This window comes from Gallus gallus, chromosome W, assembly GCF_016699485.2.
Source record: "Gallus gallus isolate bGalGal1 chromosome W, bGalGal1.mat.broiler.GRCg7b, whole genome shotgun sequence".
In the NCBI taxonomy this organism is placed as follows: Eukaryota; Metazoa; Chordata; class Aves; order Galliformes; family Phasianidae; genus Gallus; species Gallus gallus.
Genome location: NC_052571.1, coordinates 3,912,518 through 3,932,851, shown reverse-complemented (window position 1 = coordinate 3,932,851; position 20,334 = coordinate 3,912,518). Strand labels below are relative to the sequence as shown.

The 20,334-nt window shown below is 43.3% G+C and overlaps 1 protein-coding gene across 7 annotated transcripts in view; it reads right to left on the bottom strand.

Annotated features, from left to right (window-relative positions):
- Positions 1 to 93: 93 nt before the first annotated feature.
- The window catches only part of LOC425347 (zinc finger protein 532-like), a 77,239-nt gene continuing 56,998 nt past the window's right edge, over positions 94 to 20,334 (bottom strand). For all 7 annotated transcript variants that reach the window (XM_046905131.1, XM_046905132.1, XM_025144600.3 and 4 more), the window contains 3 exons: positions 3,600 to 3,712; positions 2,829 to 2,976; positions 94 to 1,921 (listed from right to left, as the gene is read on the bottom strand). In XM_046905131.1, the coding sequence (XP_046761087.1) occupies positions 1,427 to 1,921; positions 2,829 to 2,976; positions 3,600 to 3,712 (756 nt within the window). In that variant the 3' untranslated portion in view covers positions 94 to 1,426. The remainder of the gene's footprint in view (positions 1,922 to 2,828; positions 2,977 to 3,599; positions 3,713 to 20,334) is intronic.

Below are 20,334 nucleotides of genomic sequence, written 5' to 3'. Positions count from 1 at the left end.
ACAGAAGTGGCTGAGAAGGATCCGTATTTTTTCAAACACTTCCATCTTTAAAATTGCTAAAATTTAATGATGAATAACAGAATCTCACAAATCTTTTGGGGTAAAATGCTCCACATTTATTTACATACGAAATATGTTTAATACAGTCTTAACGGGCATAGTGTATAGTAATATCTGACAGCAGCAAGACTTTAAGGAAATGATCAATTACTACTGTATAGCATGCAGTTATCTATATATAAACTGTTTAAAAAAAAAAAGTACAAAACAGTTTTGTAGGGATACATACAAGATATAAAATGCAAAAACAAAACAAAAATATAACTTACAGAGAACCATATATGAAAGGGACAGTATGGTACCTTTCTGTCCTTGCTGAAAGCATAACTAGTGACTTTAGATGTACTTTGAAATGGCTGAACTAGCTCTGTAAGGTCTGTGCTAATGGTGAAGCCCCAGTTATACTCACGTAGGCTGGTGTGTGGTGTGTTCGCTTCTTGATGGCTGTGGTTGAATGTAATGCTGAGCACCAGAACATTTGGCATTAGCTTACATGGGAAACACCAACCTCGGCAGCAAGTGTTAACTATTTTGTTTTGATAACCAGAAATAAAGGAAAATACATAATGCTGTGTAATCACTTCTATACATTTAATAAATTACATGTCAAAAAAACCATAATTATATGCCTATTTCTCTAATTACATCTTACTTGTTTAATCCAGAGCAGCCCAGCCCTTTTATAACTATTTGAGCTTTGACCACAAGCACCTGATGGCTAAAAATTACTTTGTGATATATATATATATATATTTGTGCAATTACACTTTTCAAAAGTACTTTATCACTCTGGGGGATCTGCACCTGTTTTGGTGTTGACACCTAAATCAGCACTGCACTTTATACGTGCAGTGGTATTTTTTTTAGAGAGAAAGTTTAAAAGCTTCCTAATACATTTAGAAGCATGAGTCCTGTGAAATTTAACATCTCCCCTTGGCTTGCTTTCTTCTTTTTTCCCCTCCAAGCACTGCCTTCTGCTAAACTTTCTTTCAGAAACATTCATATAAGAAACAGTTTAAGAGAACCCAAGAAACTGCCCCAGCATTAAGAACTCTGTTTTAGAGAAATGTACTTCAAAAAACAGAAACAAAACAAAAAACAATTTTTTCCACTAGATACCAATACAAGCACATAACAAAGAGTACAAAAGTTATTAGCTTAAATATATACAAACTCTTTTCAACTCAAATACTGCTTCAGTGGTTTTGAGGGTATAGACAATGAGGCAAAGGGGGACATTATTATGCAGAATATATTGCAATAGCCTGAACAGTACTGTTAACACTATTATACCTTAAACTTTCTGTAACAAAAATGTCATTATTATTCCAATGTGGAGAGAGATTTCTGTATCCCAATGATCTGATCACTTTTCAGCTGAGCTCATTCTTTTTGACTTAATGAAGGCCATGCCATGTGTTCTCATGTGAGTATTTAAGGCCGCTTCAGTTTCAAAAGTCTTTGCACATACTTTGCATCTTCTGTCCAACACTGTGTTGTCAGACAATTCATCTTCGTGGTTGGGTTTGTTCTCTTGCTGATTATCCTCCCTGGATCCATTCTGCTTTGATACTGGCTGTGGCTCCTTCAGCTTGTGTACAATGAAGAGATGCCTGGAGAGAGACACGTGAGACGTGTAGCAGAGTCCACACTCCCTGCACTGGTACGAAGAGCCGTCAGATTTATGCTGAGGAATATGTTCGTGAAACTGGAGAAGATTTTCTGTTGTAAAGCCACAGACAGCACACTTGTGAACCTTAAAAACATTTATTTTTAGCTTCTTCAGTGGTTGTGTGATTGCACCTCGTGGAGGCCTGAATTCTAGTACAGGTTCTTCCAATTTACGCTTTGGACTAGGAACCTAAAAAAAAGTCATAAATAGTATTTCTGTAAGCATAAATATGCAGTGACTGCAATGACCATGACTGCCAACTACAAAAACTTTCCCCTGATAGGTTCCAGTGCAACTTCGATAAATACAGTATTTGAAATAATACAAGCAAATATATGTTGTACATGTAAGAAAAATAAGTTTTTTTCTTACTATAAATTGCATACAAATTTTATTTTGTCAGCTCTGATAAAGCAGCAGTATCTAATGCACTGTGTAAACAAGATTAAGTATTTGCCAGTGTAACTGCAAGTATACATTAATGTGACTGTAGTTGTGTATAGAATGCAGAATATTAGTCTAGGAACTTTTCAGCAGTACCTTCTGGAACTGTAGTTCAACTACACTTAATATTTCATAAATGAAATTTGACTTGATTATCTCCTGATTATTAGTAGCCAAATTAATATATTGTCAAAGGGTGAAGCACAAGTCTTTGGACAGTGCTGTCTTCTTATTTTTGCTTTCCTCCTAACACTCATCATCAGACTGAAAGCAGTTTCACTCAAACATTTATGTCAAATAAACTCAAGGCTGGGTATTTGGGATAAGGTCACAATTCTTCTATGGGACCTGTAGCTTTTCTACATCTATGAGAGGACTTAGTTGCAGAGGTTTTGAAAAGCGCTCATAAACCAAACAGGTAAGTTATATTCTCCATCATTCAGTGAATAAAATAAACTGTAAGTCTTTTGAAAAAAAAAGTTCCAGTTCAAACATAACAGAATTTGTTGCAGGAACCTTTGAGATGTTCTGGGGGCTCAACTTCACAGAGCAGAATTTTATGGTATCAAAATATCTGCATATGTTTAAAGATCCTGAATGTATACCCACAAAAATTTCATTCAGTGACTGAATGAATCTTCTAAGTGATTACCTTTGTATCTTCTTTTACTTCCCTTTCTTCCATACTAGTCAATTCAGTCATTTCTTTTACATCAGGGTCTTTAATGCCATGCATCAACTGAATATGTTTTTCCAACATCAATCGCTTGGTAAAAGTACGTCTTGAATCTGGGCAGTGCCTATATAAACACAGAGCAGGCGTGTAGAGGTTCAAATGTCATGCTTAAAAATAGATGTACTATTCTGGAGAATGTGAACAGAACTAGTAAATAAGCCTAGACAAATCCAATCTATTAAAGATAAAAGACAATGCTTTTCCAATCAATTGCCCAAATATTATAAGAAAGGGAGAACAATTACAAAACAAAACTGCAAATGTTTGAGCAGCTTATATTCACAGCAAATGAGAGAAAAATTCTCTTTAGATAATATCCCAAACAGTACAAAATGTGGGTCAGAAAAAACCTAGGAGCATCTGAGTTTGTTTCTTATACTTCTCTTAATGTAACTAAACTGTACATTCAATTAAACACTCTGTTAAGTTCTCCCTAAACTAAATTTCAGCAAGAAAACAATCACTTTCTATGAATGATGAGTTCTAGCTCCAAAGGAGTCTTAATTCTGCATTCAAGTCCAAATTCTTTTATCTCCTTGGAACTAATGTATGGGACTGAGGTTAGGTTGAGTTAGTCTAACCTCAGTGCTTGGAAAAGTTATGAAGAGAAATTCAATTAACAATGTTTGTTGCTGGTTTATACTCTGTCCCTAGTATCTTTGAAAAATAAATAGAAGTAGAACTTACGAGCATGTATAAACCTTCCTAATGCCTTTGTGCTTGATACGATTGTGACGACATAAACTATGGGATGAACTGAAAGATTTGTCACATTGTCGACAAGGGTGTTTCTTCGTTTGCTTTAAAAGAAGAAAAACACATTAATTAAAAAAAAAGCTAAGCAAAAGTAGTGCATGTATCAAACCCTTTAATAATAGGAAAGAAACATACTTAACAGTATCTGGCACTGTATATTCAAGCATGCACCTTTCCTACAGCAGCACTGTAGGAGGCAGAGGAAATAGATCTTTTTCAAAGCAGTGTGGCCAGCACACACCTACCAAAGATTGTAAACAGGTACCACAGACTGTCGATGAAGTGAAGTTCTTCCATCAAAGAAGTAAGGAAGATCAGGGGGCTATTTCTAGATCCGTAAAGGCAGCATGAACAGAGATGTGCTTTCACCATAAAGTCACCATTCCCTTCTCATTGCCAAATGACTTCTGCAGCTGCTGACCAAGAGGTTACCAGTCACCCACAAGATAAGGGGTGAAGGGCACCCTTTAAATAAGGATTAAAGCAAATCATCATGAATACTGATGTGCCAATAAGGCTCAGAAAAGTCACAAGGAAATGAGAGAAACAGTCTGATGTCAACTTGAGGGATACCTGTTTGGAGAAATCCATGTGTTTTATTTGTTACATGGAAGGAAAAAGAAAAGGAAGGAAGGTAAAAAGGATGGAGTAGTCTCCATCTATGCCATTCCAGCTAAACACACTTACGGGAGCTCTAGTATCTGAAGAAATAATGTATAAAACTATAGAACTATAAAAGCCCCAAGAATGAATGACATGGCCCTATGCTTTAAACTTACTAGCACATGACCAATCTTAGAACTCAGTCCAAATCGACCTGTCTTATCTGTAGTTGCATCAATGAAACTGAAATATTCCCAATCAAATCTACTTTCTTCCACAATTAAGTAGATTTTTCAAGTTCCTATCTGTAATTTTCTACTGCTTTGGTAGTATTCTGAACTCTCTCTCTCTCTCTCTATCGCTCTTTCGCTCTCTCCCATTTCATTTGATTTATTATCCTTACTCCCAATTAGATTGTATTATATCATGTCATCTTGCATTCCAACATCATAGTTAGTAAAATAAGTTCTCCTTCTTAGATCGTTGCCGCTGCTCCATTTTTTTCTCAAGAAGCCGGGGGGGAGGGGGCCCGCAAGCCTACTGCCCCCCTGTCACGGGCACAGATCTATCTAGATAACTCCGTGACAAACAACCACAAAACAAAACAGTAAATCAACACGTTTTTCTCTGAAATTGTTAAAGGTGAAAACCTGACAGTGTGTAAACACAGTGCATACTTATGAATGCTAATGCATTAATCAGTACATTGTGCAGCTCGGTTTTGCAGTATGCTTATAATTGCAGTGCTCTGGGAAGAATTTATAAAAGCTTAAAACACAATACTGTACCAACATACAAACTCAATCAAAGCAGCTCAGGCATCTTTGGCAAGGCCCCTGCACAGTGCAGATGCACCCTCAAGTGCTTGGGCAGAACAGCAGGAAGAGAACTGTCCTCAGCAACACCCAGTACCGCCTGGAGCACCAAGAGCACAACCTGAACTCATTCATTCTAAATTTGCTGGGATGATTCTACATAGAGACCCAAATAAAATATAGGATTCACTTATTTCTGCAATGCTGGCCAAAAACAAAAGAACTAAAACCAGCAAAAAATTAAGCAAAACTATTAGTACATGAAACTAAATGAAAATAGTGAACAGATATACTATATCTATTAGTGTATTATAATATATAATCTCCTTCTATATATACTATAATCTTCTTGAATGAAGAAGGATGCCCTTCACCTGAAATACTGCGTTACTCTTTGAGTTGCCATCTTTAAAAATGTGCATAGGAAAAATAGAATGGGCAATGAGAATGCACAGTGTCAAGAGTGGTTTATGAAGAGAAATCAAAAAGACATGCATTCTAGGAATGAAAGAGACAATACCATAACACTAATTCTTGTGTTTTAAGATGAACAGATGGCTTCCTCATGTAAGCCAAATCAAACTCAGGAATAAACATGGGATAAAGGCAGTAGAATCTGGAGAACCATCACGTGGTGTACATGGGAAAAGTGAATACTTTAATTGAGATAGCAACTACAATAAATATTTTTGTGTAACATGCAGTACTGCTAACATGCAGGATATATATTTTTTTGACTTTCTTTTACTTAGAAAATCTGAATGTTATACATATGAAGAGCAACTGGTGTCATCTACCTGGACTTGTACAATGCATTTGACATGGTCCCACACAACATCCTGGTTGCCAAATTGGAGAAAAATGGATTTGATGGATGGACCACACACTGGATAAGGTATTGGCCGGATGGTTGCACACAGAGAATTGCGGTCAACGACTCAATGTCCCAGTGGGGAGCAGTGATGAGTGGCGTTCCTCAGGGATCGTTGTTGGGACTGGTGCTATTTAACATCTTTGTAGGTGACATGGACAGTGGTATCGAGTGCACCCTCAGCAAGTTTGCAGATGACACCAAGCTGAGTGGTGCAGTTGACATGCCAGAGGGAAGGAATGCTATCCAAAGAGACCTTGAGAGGTGGGCCCATGCCAACCTCATGAAGTTCAACAAGACCAAGTGCAAGGTCCAGCATCTGGGTTGGGGCAATGCCAAACACATATACAGGCTAGGCAGTGAATGGCTTGAAAGCAGTTCTGAGGAGAAGGATTTGGGGGTGTCAGTTGATGAAAGACTCAACATGAGCCAGCAATGTGCGCTTGCAGCCCAGAAAGCCAACCGTATCCTGGGCTGCATCAAGAGAAATGTGACCAGCAGGTCAAGGTAGATGATTCTAACCCTCTACTCTGCTCTCATGAGACCCCACCTGGAGTACTGCGTCCAGTACTGGGGCCTCTAACACAAGAAGGTCATTGAGCTGTTGGACCAGGTCCAGAGGAGGGCCATGAAGATGATCAGGGCATGTGAGCAGGAGACTGATTGGTGGAGTAACTCCCTGGTGGGCCAGAGGGAAAGGCACCGGGGGGATGCCCCCCAGAGTGTGGTGGAGCCCCTGCCCTGTCACTGTCAGGATGAGGTAGGGGACCAAAAAGATGAGGAGGGTTGGAAGCGAGTCCCAGTTTGGCACTGTGGGCAACCAACCTCCCTACCTGCCTCGCTTCCCCAGATACTCCTCCATAATAGGTTTCAGGCCCTGGATCTAGAGGGAGAGGTAGGTGAGGATGTGGTGGAAGGCCCATCTATGAGGTGAAATAGGAAGAGGCAGTTGACACCATGCCTCAAGACTGCCTCCGATAAGAAAGAAAGAAGGGTAATTGTAGTAGTGATTCCCTTCTGAGAGGAACAGAGTGCCCAATATGTAGAGCTGACCCTCATCATAGAGAAGTCTGCAGTCTGCCTGGAGTCCGGATCAGGGATATCACCAAGACACTACTCAACCTGGTGTACTCGACAGACTACTACCCATTACTGATCTTCCAGACAGGTGGGGAGAAAACTGCATCCTGTGGTCTGAGGGGAATGAAGAAAGACTACAAGGCCTTGGGATGGTTGGTGAAAGACTCTGGGGTGCAAGTTATTTTCTTTTCCCTCCTTCCATTTTCGGGTGAGGATATGGGACGGAATAGAAGGATCCAGTCCATAAATGCTTGGCTCCGAGGCTGGTGCTACAGGCAGGGCTTTGGGTTCTTTGATAATGGCTTGTTTTATAAGACACTAGGCCTAACAGTAACACATGGGAAAGGTTTATCTCTCAGGGGTAAAAGGGTTCTGGGACAGGAATTAGCAGGGCTCATCTGGAGAGCTTTAAACTAGATTCGAAGGGGAATGGGGCTGTAGCTGGGCTTGCACTGGTGGGGCAGTGCTCTAGTATTTATGAAGACTGGGAGACCCCCCACCCCCCCCAGGGTGAAATCAGTGTGCTCAGCTCGCTCCCTGAAATGCCTGTACACCAATGCACACAGCATGGAGAATAAGCAGGAGGAGTTAGAAATCCATGTTCAGTCAGGAGATTATGACCTGGTGGCAATTACATAGACATAATGGGACAGCTCACATGACTGGAATGTGGTAATGGATGGCTATGTCCTTCTCAGGAAAGACAGGCTAGCAAGGCAAGGTGGTGGAGTTGCTCTTTACGTGAGAGAGCAACTACAATGTATTGAGTACTGTCCAGGGGTGGATGAGAAGTGGGTTGAGAGTTTGTGGGTGAGAATTAAGGGGCAGGCTGGCATGGGTGATACTGTTGTGGGTATCTATTACAGGCTACCAGCTCAGGATGAGGAAGTTGATGAAGCCTTCTTCAGGCACCTGATAGTGGCCTCGCAATTACAGGCCTTGGTTATTGTGGGGGATTTTAACTACCCTGATATTTGCTGGAAGGCCTACTCAGCCAGCCATCCACAATCCAGGAGGTTCCTCCAGTGCATTGATGATAACTTCCTGATGGAAATGGTGGATGAGCCAACTAGGAGAGGAGCACTACTGGATCTTATTCTCACCAATCAGGAGGGTATGGTTGAAGTGGTAAAGGCTGAGGGCAGCCTTGGTTGCAGTGACCATGAGGTGGTGGAATTCAGGATCTCGTGGCCAGAAGAGAATACCGAGCAGAATCACAACCCCGGTCTTCAGAAGTGCCAATTTTGGCCTTTTCAAGCAATTGCTAGGGGAAATCCCGTGGGACAGGGTACTAGAAGGTAAAGGGGCCCAAAATAGTTGGTTAGCATTCAAGGACCGCTCTTTCCAAGCTCAAAATCATAGCATCCCAACAGGTAGGAAGTTGAGAAAGGGAGCCAGGAGACATGCATGATTAAACAGGGAATTGCTGGGCAAGCTCAAGTGGAAGAGGAGAGTTTACAGATCGTGAAAGGAGGGGCTGGCCACTTGGGAGGATTATAAGACTGTTGTCAGAGGATGTAGGGAGGCAACTAGGAAAGCTAAGGCCTCCTTAGAATTAAACCTTGCAAGAGGGGTCAAAGACAACAAAAAGGGATTCTTCAAATACACTGCAGATAAAACTAACACTAGAGGCAATGTAGGCCCACTGATGAATGAGGTGGGTGCTCTGGTGACAGAAGATACAGAGAAGGCAGAGTTACTGAATGCCTTCTTTATCTCTTGTCTATACTGCTGGAGGCTGTCCTGATGAGCCCCATACCCCTGAGGCACCAGAGGAAGCCAGGATAAAGGAGGAGTTTACCTCAGTTGATGAGGACTGGGTTATGGACCAGTTAAGCAATCTGGACATCCATAAATCCATGGGCCCTGATGGGATGCACCTGCAGGTGCTGAGGGAACTGGCAAAAATCATTGCTAGGCTGCTTTCCATCACCTTTGGTAAGTTGAGGGGAACAGGAGAGGTGCCTGAGAACTAGAGGAAAGCAAATGTCACCCCAGTCTTAAAAAAGGACAAGAAAGAGGACCCTGGTAACTATAGACCGCTCAGCCTCACCTCCATCCCTGGAAAGGTGATGAAACGACTTATCCTTGATATGCCTAGAGGCAACACCAAGGATAAGAGGATCATTAGAGGTAGTCAGCATGGCTTCACCAAGGGGAAGTCATGCTTGACTAACCTGATAGCCTTTTAAGAATAAATAACCAGGTGGATAGATGATGGTAAAGCAGCGGATGTGGTCTATCTTCATTTCAGTAAAGCATTTGACACCGTCTCCAACAGCATCCTCACAGCTAAACTGAAGAAGTGTGGGCAGGATGATTGGGTAGTGAGGTGGATTGTGAACAGGCTGAATGGAAGCCAGAGAGTTGTGGTCAATGGCATAGGGTCTAGTTGGAGGCCTTGTAAGGACAACAAGAACACAAATGTTATAAAGTATTAGATGATCAATAAGTATACAGAAAAGTTAAGCATAGTAAGAAAATCACATTGGAAAAGATAATCATAGATAAATGAAAGCAATCACTGGCATTGTAGGCTCGCAAGAAACACCACAAAAAGCAATCTCCAGAAAGAGATCCATCCCAAGTGGCAGTCAGCCCTTAAATGGGGTCTAGGAGAGGTGGAGCCCGGCTCCACCCCTTCCGGTCACACAGGTGAATTGCCTCCACCTGTGTGCTCCCACAGCTGACTCAGTGCTTGCCTCAGGTGGTCAATCAGAGGTTCAGGCTGTGATTCATAGAATCATAGAACCGCTAAAGTTGGAAAAGACCCACAGGATCATCCAGTCCAACCATTCACCCATCACCAATGGTTCTCACTAAACCATGTCCCTCAAAACAACATCCAAACATTCCTTGAACACCTCCAGGGTCGGTGACTCCACCACCTCTCTGGGCAGCCCATTCCAGTGCCTGACCACCCTTTCAGAGAAGTAGTATTTCCTAACGACCAGCCTGAACCTTCCCTGGCACAGCTTGAAGCCATTCCCTCTAGTCCTATCACTAGTCACAAGAGAGAAGAGGCTGACCCCCAGCTCACTACAACCTCCCTTCAGGTAGTTATAGAGAGCAATAGGGTCTCCCCTGAGCCTCCTCTTCTCCACACTGAACAATCCCAGCTCCTTCAGCTGCTCCTCATAAGGCCTGTGCTCCAGACCCCTCATCAGCTTTGTTGCCCTCCTCTGGACACGCTCCAGGGCCTCGATGTCTTTCTTGTAGTGAGGGGACCAAAACTGGACACAGTACTCAAGATGCGGCCTCACCAGTGCGACAGTTCAACAGTTCAACAGTTCTCATACAGGCCTGTGTCTAGTGGAGTCCCTCAGGGATCAGTACTGGGACCGGTGCTATTCAATATATTCATCAGTGACTTGGATGAAGGAATAGAGTGTGCAGTCAGCAAGTTTGCTGATGACACAAAACTGGGAGGAGTGGCTGACAAGCCAGAAGGCTGTGGTGTCATCCAGTGAGACCTAGACAGGCTGGAGAGTTGGGAGGGGAAAAATTTAATGAAATACTGAAGGGCAAAATCAGGTCCCCGCAGTATAGAAAGAAGGGCTTCATAGCAAGAAAAGAGAAAGCAGCTTCACAAGATAGACGTAAGGGGCAAACAGAGATAGTTTATGTAGAGAGTATTAGAAAACAAGGGATTCCAAGCACTTTCACAGGCACTAGGTCCGGAATAACAAGGAGAACGAAGGCCATAAAGATAAGGACTGGAGAATAGCTCAAAAACATTTGGCAGGGAAGTGATTAGATGTCTACAGGGCAACCTGAAACTGGTTCGGGGGATGCCCCCCCCTTCAGGGCCAGAAGTTTGCAGCGAGGAAGACTACAAGCCTTCGCGAGGAAGACTATGAGCCTTCATCATCACAACCTACTATGCACGCGCAAGGGGAGGAGGAACTGCATGCTAATGGGCTCTCGGGAATGTAATGAATATGTATCTGAATTCCTGTCAACTACTGATTATGTATTAGTTTGACCTATATCTATAGTATGATTTCTCCTGACGGTGTGCAACTTAGGTGGAACGATCCCCCTTGCACCAAGGTGTACGCGCATCACCAATAAACACATACCTGCTCTATATCCTTACCGGCTATAGGGTCTGACTTCCGCACGTCAATTTGGCACCCCAGATGGGACCCACTCTGTTCGGCTGCAGGACCGGCTGAGAGAGGGGACAACTTTGGCTCGCCCCAAGATTTCTTGGAAGGACTCCCTTCCTCACCCGATCACTGCAGGGACAGATAAGGACCATCCACAGGTGGACCAGGTATGTGTATGGAAAAGGGGGAACCCGTAAGGCATGAAGGAGACGTCCTACGCAGGGTATGAAGGAGTGTACCTGCTCCCCCCCTGAGGTACGTGAGCTCACGGGTTAGGCTGCCGGCTGGGGTAGGAAGACTCCTTGGGGAGTTCCTACAAAGGGGACCTGTAAGTCGTACGCGAGGAAAGAGCAACAGCTCTCCCTTAGGTGATTGGTAACAGCGGGGATTTTGTCAAATGATAGCGTGGATTCTCCTGGAGATAGTAGTGGGAGTTATAGGTTGTATTATTGTTATCACCATCTGCTGAGTGTTCGGTACCGTGTATCTAATCATTTCAGGTCAAGCTAACTTTCGGAAAAATCTTCAAGCTTGCAGCTGATCGACTAATGTTATTAGTGTTATTAAGATTCCAGCTAAAGGATATCGTCAGCACTGTGTATTATGTATAAACCATGGTTTTTGTTCTAAATATCAGAGTGAGTGTGCTGTGAGTGAGAAGCGTTCCATTCAGGGAGTGAGTGTCAGTCCATTTATGTAGTACTGTGTTCCGATTGTGGGGAAGAGTATAAAGGAATGTGGACAAGCTTCTGTGAGATCTGTTTCCAAGTGTTTATAACTGAACAATATCACTATACGGTGTTAAGGGTTGTTTGTGGAAACTTTGAGGAAATTAGGAATCAATAAGAATTTTGTAAACATCATGGGAGGCTCCCAGGGGAAGGAAATTACCAAACAAACCCCTTTGGGATGCACATTGGCGAGATATTGCAGGGGAACCTGGAGGCACCCTGAGTAAGAAAACTTTAATCAAGTATTGCAATCAATGGTGGTTAGTATATAAGTTAGAAGATGATGAGAAGTGGCCCTGGAATGGGACCCTAAACTATACCACCTTCTTACAGTTACTGTTCTTCTTAAGGAGGGAAGGTAAATGAAGTAACATGAACAGTTTTTATAATTGAGTGATCTAATCACGAGACTAAGTACTGGGTGTTTATGGAAACTGAAGAACTGTATTGTTTAATTTGTGGGTTCTGAAGGGAATGGGACAAACAGTTTTGATGGTGTAAGTAAGTGTAATTGTTAATAGTATACAGAAGCTTGATTGAGAGTATGTGGAAGTGTAACTGAGGGTATGAACAGTGGACAAAGGAAAAAGGGTTAAAGAGAAAGTGAGTTTATCTGCACTGGCATGAGAGCAGCCCCCCCACACCATTCCCCTGTGAGCAGAACCCTCGGAGTGAGTGCCAGAGTCAGAGACTGCTGTTGTAAACAGCGTTACTTGCAAATGGGAGGAGGTGGAGAGGATGGGGCACTGGCAGTGAGAATAGCCTTCATGTGCAGAGATCTAGGAAACCCAAAATTCCAGTGTTAGCACTGGAAACCTCTGGAGAGGAGGAGGTGAAACTGAAATGTAATGTTAGTACTTTATGTAATGATGAGAGTTTGGGAAGTGAAAAGTTTGAGTAGGACGCAGGCTGAGGAAGGCAAACATGAGCAAGGTGTAACAGGGTTGTCAGAACCAAAGAGGGTGAGCAATATGAAGAAAAAAAACTAATTGAGAAACACAGGGAAATGAGACATTGGGGAGAAATCCAACCGTCTCTTATTGCAAAAAGCTGAATGATGGGAACCTGGGAAGTTATTCCTAGCAAATCCACTGGTTAAATTGCAGCTAGGAGAGCAGGATAAAGAGGATTATTTTCTGGTGGGTACGGGGGCCTCTTACCACCCATAGATGATTTTGCAACAGTAGCAGGAGCTACTGCCCAATAAGAAAAAGCTTACCTTTTGGGATCAACTAAATACGGGCTGAGAAAATAAGTAGGAATACATAAATTCCTGTACATGCCACGTTGTCCAAAACCGTTACTCTGGCAAGACTTATTAGATCAAATGGATGCAGAGATTAAATTCAATAAAACTGGAGCTAAGGGTCAAACAATATTAACTGGTTGAAAATTGAAAGTCTGGCTTTAACACAAACTGGGAAAAACAATGGTGTACTCCCAGAAGTTACAGAAATCTTAAATAAAGTATGCTTAGGAGTGTGGGTACCAGGGATGCCTGGTAGAGACAAAATGCAGCCCCAAGTTAAAAGCAAGAGCTAGGGCTAGCCCAGTCAGGGTAAAGCAGTGCCATTTGAGGATATGCAACTGTAGAAGGATAAAAGAAAAATAGATAACTTTTGGATTTTGGATTACTAATTGAATGTGAATCCAAATACAATACTCCAATCTTGCCAATGAAAAATTGGATAGCAAGTTCTATTGTTTAGTACAAGATTTGAAGGCAAGTAATAGAATTGTTGAATGTATACACTCTGTGGTGGCAAATCCATACACTTTAGTAACTAAGTTAGGGAATGAGTAGGTGGAGTTTACCTTCTGGATTTGAAGGATGCCTTTTCTGCCTAGTTTGGCCAAAGGAAGCCTAAGGTTATTTGCCATTGAATAGGAGAGCCTCAATTTGGAACAAAAAAGACTCAGTTCACCTGGACAGTGTTACCCAGGGTTGTGAGAACAGCCCAATGATTTTTGAGAACTGGTCAACTCGTGAGTCTGAGATTTGGGTTCCTCCATCCCACGGTGGAACTTTACTGCAGCATGTGGATGCCACAGAAACAAAGAGGACTGTGTGCAATGGACTGTGAATTTGCTGAATTTCTTTGTTTAAATGATTATCAAGTTTCTCAACAGAAGGCACAAATAACTCAACGGCAAGTGACCTATCTGGGATAGGAGATTACAGCTGGACTTTGAAGCTTAAGGACTGCCAGGAAAGAAGCCATCTGCCAAACCCCTGAGCCACAAAGTGCCAAGGAACTCCGTACATTCTCAGGAACGACAGGAGGGTGCCAACTGTGGATACACAGCTACGGACTGTTGGTAAAGCCCCTTCATGAAGTAAGAAAGAGATGGCCAGAGTGGTTGAGGGCAGTGGCTGGACCAGTGCTCAATAGTCAAGAACCTGGTAAATTTACGCTAGGCCAAAGAATAACAGTTTTAATATCTGATACAGTGTCTACTGTATTGGAGGTAAAAGGGGGGCATTGGCTCTCACCCCGAGGTTCCTGAAATACCAGGCCATCCTGGTACAGCAGGATGATGCAGAAATAACTGTAACTAATACTGTCAACCCAGCATCTTTCCTTAGCGGAACTCCTGGAGAACCAGTATTTCATGACTGCTTTGAAACAACTGCGCCTATGGACTGTTGCCAGTCGGACCTGAAAGATGAATCCTTAGAAGATGCAGAAGACACCTGGGTTACTGATGGAAGCAGTTTTGTGAGACAAGGAAACCGTAAGGCAGGAATATGCAGTAACTGCTACTGACAAGGTAATCGAAGCACAACCATTACCCGTGGGGACTTTCTCTCAGAAGGCTGAAATAACTGCCTTGACAAGAGCCTGGAATATATGGACAGATGCTAATTATGTATTTAGGATGCTACACGCTCATAGCACCATCTGAAAAGAGCAAGGAATGCTCACACACAAGGAAAAACATTGTACATTGTAAAGAACATCAGAAAGGTAACACTGTACAGGAAACTGGAGATAAGATGGTGGATCAGGTGGCTGAATAGGTAGTTGAAGAAGGCTTTAATTCCAGACGGTAAACTGAAAATTTCCGAACCTGAGTCAAAACCTGTAAAATATTTTAAAGAAGACAGCAATCTAATTAATGATTAAGAAGGAAGAGAGCAGGCTGACAGATGGACATGTTGATTTGCCCTTTGGTTGTCATGGTTTTATGACAACCATAACTTGTTGTGGTCTGAATGAAGTCACACCCCCACTGAGTGCTGCTGTGCCGGACATGTTAGAACTCCAGTATGAATTGGAGTCAAGAGCAGCCAAGTGGTATGCCACCACTGACATTGCTTTTGAGCAGATCAAACAGGAGATAGCCCGTGCCGTGGCCCTGGGGCCAGTATGGACGGGACAGGATGTAAAGAACATCCTCTACACTGCTGCTGGAGAAAAAGGTCCCACCTGGAGTTTGTGGCAAAGAGCCTCAGGAGAGACCCGAGGCCGACTCCTGGGATTCTGGAGTTGGGCCTACAGAGGGTCTGAAGAGCACTACACTCCAACTGAAAAGGAGATCTTAGCTGCATATGACAGGGTTCGAGCTGCTTCTGAAGTAGTTGGTACTGAAACGCAGCTCCTTCTAGCACCTCGATGGCCAGTGTTGAACTGGATGTTCAAGGGAAAGGTTCCCTCCACCCATCGTGCTACTGATGCCACTTGGAGCAAGTGGATTGCGCTGATTACGAACGGGCTCGGAAGGGGAACCTAAGTTGTCCAGGAATCTTAGAGGTGATCATGGACTGGCCTGAAGGTAAAAAGTCTGGAACATCACCAGGAGAGAAGGTATCACGTGCTAAAGAAGCCCCACCGTACAATGAACTACCAGAAAATGAAAAGAAATATGCCCTGTTCACAGATGGATCGTGTCGTATTGTGGGGAAGCATCGCAGACGGAAAGCTGCTGTGTGGAGCCACGTGCGACAAGTTGCAGAGGCCACTGAACGTAAAGGAGAATCAAGTCAGTTCGCAGAAGTAAAAGCTATCTAACTGGCCTTAGATGTTGCTGAACGGGAGAGGTGGCCAATGCTTTATCTTTATACTGACTCATGGATGGTGGCGAATGCCTTATGGGGGTGGTTACAGCAGTGGGAGCAAAATAACTGGCAAAGGAGGGGTAAACCTGTTTGGGCTGCTGAACTGTGGAAAGACATTGCTGCCCGAATAAAGAATATAGATGTAAAAGTGCGCCATGTAGATGCTCATGTGCCCAAGAATCGGGCGACTGAAGAACAGCAAAATAACCATCAGGTAGATCGAGCTGCTAAAATTGAGGTGGCTCAAATAGACTTGGACTGGCAGAACAAGAGTGAATTATTTCTAGCTCGGTGGGCCCATGAAACTTTGGGTCATCAAGGAAGAGATGCAACATATAAATGGGCTAGAGACCGAGGGGTGGACTTAACGATGGACGCTATTGCACAAGTTATTCATGACTGTGAAACGTGTGCCATAATAAAACAAGCTAAGAGGATGAAACCTCTTTGGGAGGAAGGGCGATGGCAAAAGTATAAATATGGGGAGGCGTGGCAGGTTGATTATATCACCCTGCCAAGATCTCACAATGGTAAGCGTTATGTGCTTACCATGGTGGAAGCAACCACTGGGTGGCTTGAAACACATGCAGTACCCCATGCTACCGCCCGAAACACCATATTAGGTCTCGAGAAACAAGTTCTCTGGCGACATGGTACCCCAGAGAGAGTCAAATCCGATAATGGGACTCATTTCAAAAATTCCCTTGTAAATACTTGGGCCAAAGATCATGGCATTGAGTGGATTTATCATATCCCCTATCACGCACCCGCTTCTGGTAAAATTGAACGATACAACGGGCTGTTAAAAACCATGATGAAAGCAATGGGTGGCGGAACATTTAAGCACAGGGAGAAGCATTTGGCCGAAGCCACCTGGTTGGTGAATACTCGAGAATCTATCAATTGTGATGGTCCTGCCAGCTCCCTACATACTGTAAAGGGAGATAAGGTCCCTGTAATACATGTAAAGAACATGTTGGGAAAAGCAGTTCGGGTCCTTCTAGCTTCTGGGAAGGGCGAACCTCTTCGTGGAACTGTTTTTGCCCAGGGACCTGGGTGCACTTGGTGGGTGATGCAGAAAAATGGGGATCTTCATTGTGTGCCACAAGGGAATTTGATGATAGCAGAGCGGAATAAGTAATTCCAAGTATATGTACATGTGTTCAGTGTTTGATAATTGATTATAATTATGTTTGTATATATATATTAAGCATGCTGTAATGATGTAGAATAAGAGGTGGAATGTCATCGTTTTATGATTTTTGGTTATCAGTATTCCACATCACAACATCATGCAGTGAACTGGGAGTTAAAGAGCAAATGCTTTAGTTCCGGGTACCTGTCTGGAAGAGAAGAAGAACTACCTTCCCCAAGAGCCTTTTCGAGTACTGTTATCATTCCTGCTCAAGGGAACAAATATAAGGGCGCAGGTCATCTGACTTGTCCCTCTTGTCGTCTTACCGTGTTCCCTGTCGGATCGGCTCGCTACTGCTGCGCCCGACTGCATGCAAGGCTTCAGTATTAGCGTAAGGCCTTTGGCTCTCGGACAATCTTTCTCTCAACTATTGTTGATTTATATTGTATTATAGTGTGTTATCTTACATTCCGATACTATATTTAGTAAATTAGTTTGTTTCTCCTCAGATCGTTGCCGCTGTTTTTAATTATTTTGGGGTCCCCTGTTTCCCTTCCTGGAGGCGCGGATTTTGCAAAATCCCTCCGCCCCACTAGTCGCGGAACCATGCTGGACCAGCCCTTAAACCGTTGACAGGTATTCTATGGATACTGGTTCTAAGGAAGGATAAGAAAACGTATTGGGTAAACAGACATTACAAAGTACGATCCTAGTACCAGGAACTGGGTACAAGTGGACCTATTGGGAAAGGGTACCTTCCAGGGCAACAGTGACAAATTGATTTCTCAAAACTCGCAAGAAAAGGGGGGTATCGCTGTATGTTGGTACTAACTGATACCTTTTTGGGATGGCCAGAGGTATTTCCCTGTAGGACTAATAAGGCTCGGGAAGTAACAAAAATGCTGTTACATGCTGTTAATTCCGAGGTTCGGGGTTCCTGTAGCAATCTCATCAGATCGAGGCCCACATTTTTGCCAAGGTGGTCCAAAACAGAAGCACATTATTGGGAACTGATTGGCAATTGCACATATCTTATAGACCACAGTCAAGCAGACAGGTGGAAAAAATGAATCACCTGATCAAATTTCAGATAGTAAAACTTGGCCAAGAGGCTGGGATTCACTGGCCGCCGGTACTGCTTTTGGCATTTCTGCCAAAGTTCGGGGCACTAAACCCCGAACCAAGGAAGGATTAAGCCCACCTGAGATTCTTTATGGGCGACCTTATACTGTACAAAAGGAAATCTCTATGCAGGTGGGGGATGAGGTGTTAATATATGGTCAGCTTGGCGAAGCAATTAAAGAAAATTGAACAAACAGTATTTGATGCCAGGGCACGAGGCCTAGATGGTCCAGTGCATGATGTATTGCCAGGCGACTATGTTTATGTTAAATCTCTCTCAGATTCACCTCTGGAACCAAAGTGGGAAGGACCCTACCAAATTCTCCGGACCACCCATACCACCGCCAAGGTAGAGGGACTTACACTGTGGATACGTCGTACCCGCCTGAAGAAAGCACCAGGACCACAGCGAACAGCAGAAGAGAGCGGACCACTGAAAATCAGGATCCAAAGCATGTATAAGATTTTGATAATAGTCAGTATGATTGGAGCAGTAGTCACAGCTTGGCAAGAGAATAGCTACTTAAAAAATAACTGAGAAAATTGGCCAGGCTCTCAACAAATCTTGTTGGATATGCACTGCCTTCCCTAGAGGGGAGGGAAAAGTGCCTGTTTATGGGATAGTGGCACTAAATTGGACCATTCCAGATTGGGTAGAGCACGGAAAGTATAAGTTTGGGATAGAAGACAAGCCACAAAAGGGACCTAAGTTTGATTTACTAGTTATTAACTTTACTAGATCTATCTTTGTAGACAGAAAAATTGACGGTAAAGGTGGGGTGGGGGTTGGATGACGGAACTTGACAGGCATAGAGTGTAGTTGGGAATATGGAAATTCTGGGGCAGTATCAGGGATCAGTGAAGCTGGAAGGTGGAACCAAGGTGGGGGGTGTGATCCTAGAATCGATAACGAGTCACACTGGGTCTCAGATAAGAACGTACTCGGAATTGTAGAGATGGGAGCATCGTTCACTCATCAGGAAAATATGGCCAGGCCATGTAAGTTACCTCATGGATACTGGTGGCTATGTGGAGACGGCCAGGCACGAAAGGCATTACCTTTAAATTGGACAGGGACTTGTACTACAGGATACTTAATACCCCAGACCATGGTGCATGAGGAAATCCCTCGGGGACTCCTGAGGACCCCTTGAATTAGAACTAAGCGTACATACAACCCCCTAGCTATATATAACAAGGGATACCACAGCTTTCTGAGAGCCCTTATCTCGGCTCTAGGAGTTGCCCAGCTAGAAAAAGCTATAGTAAATATCTCTGCAACTCTGGAAATCATAGAGAATGCCACAACAGATGCATAATGAACAATCCAAGGAGAGGTATCCTCCTTATCCAAAGAAGTACTCCAAAATAGGATGGCATTAGACCTATTAACAGCCAAGGAAGGAGGGGTATGTACAATAATAAATCAGAGTTGCTGTGCTTACATCAATAAGGATTTAAGAATCGAGAGAGATTTAAAGAAAATTTGGGAACAGATGAAAGTCCTGCATAGGACAAGTCAGGATGACACCAACTGGAAGGAAGATTTATGGAACCTGCTTACTAGCTGGCTACCAAACCTAGGATGGTTAAAGCAGCTCTTCCTAGTTTGTATCATCTTAGTACTGATTGTAGGTTTTACCTGTGTGATGATAAAGTGCTCTGCCTGCCTGTGCCGAAATACGAGAAAAGAATACGAGATATGGAAGAAACATGAGTTAAGGCAAAAGGTGGAAAGTGGGACCTATTTTGGGACACATAGAACAGATTAGAGAATCTAGCAGGTAGAAATCCTGCTAGATTATAGAAAAGGGGGGAATTGAAGGGCAAAATCAGGTCCCCGCAGTATAGAAAGAAGGGCTTCATAGCAAGAAAAGAGAAAGCAGCTTCACAAGGTAGACATAAGGGGCAAATAGAGATAGTTTATGTAGAGAGTATTAGAAAACAAGGGATTCCAAGCACTTTCACAGGCGCTAGGTCCAGAATAACAAGGAGAATGAAGGCCATAAACATAAGGACCGGAGAACAGCTTGAAAACATTTGGCAGGGAGGCGATTAGATGTCTGAAGTGCAAGCTGAAGCCGGTTCGGGGGATGCCCCCCCTTCGGGGTCAGAAGTTTGCAGCGAGGAAGACTAT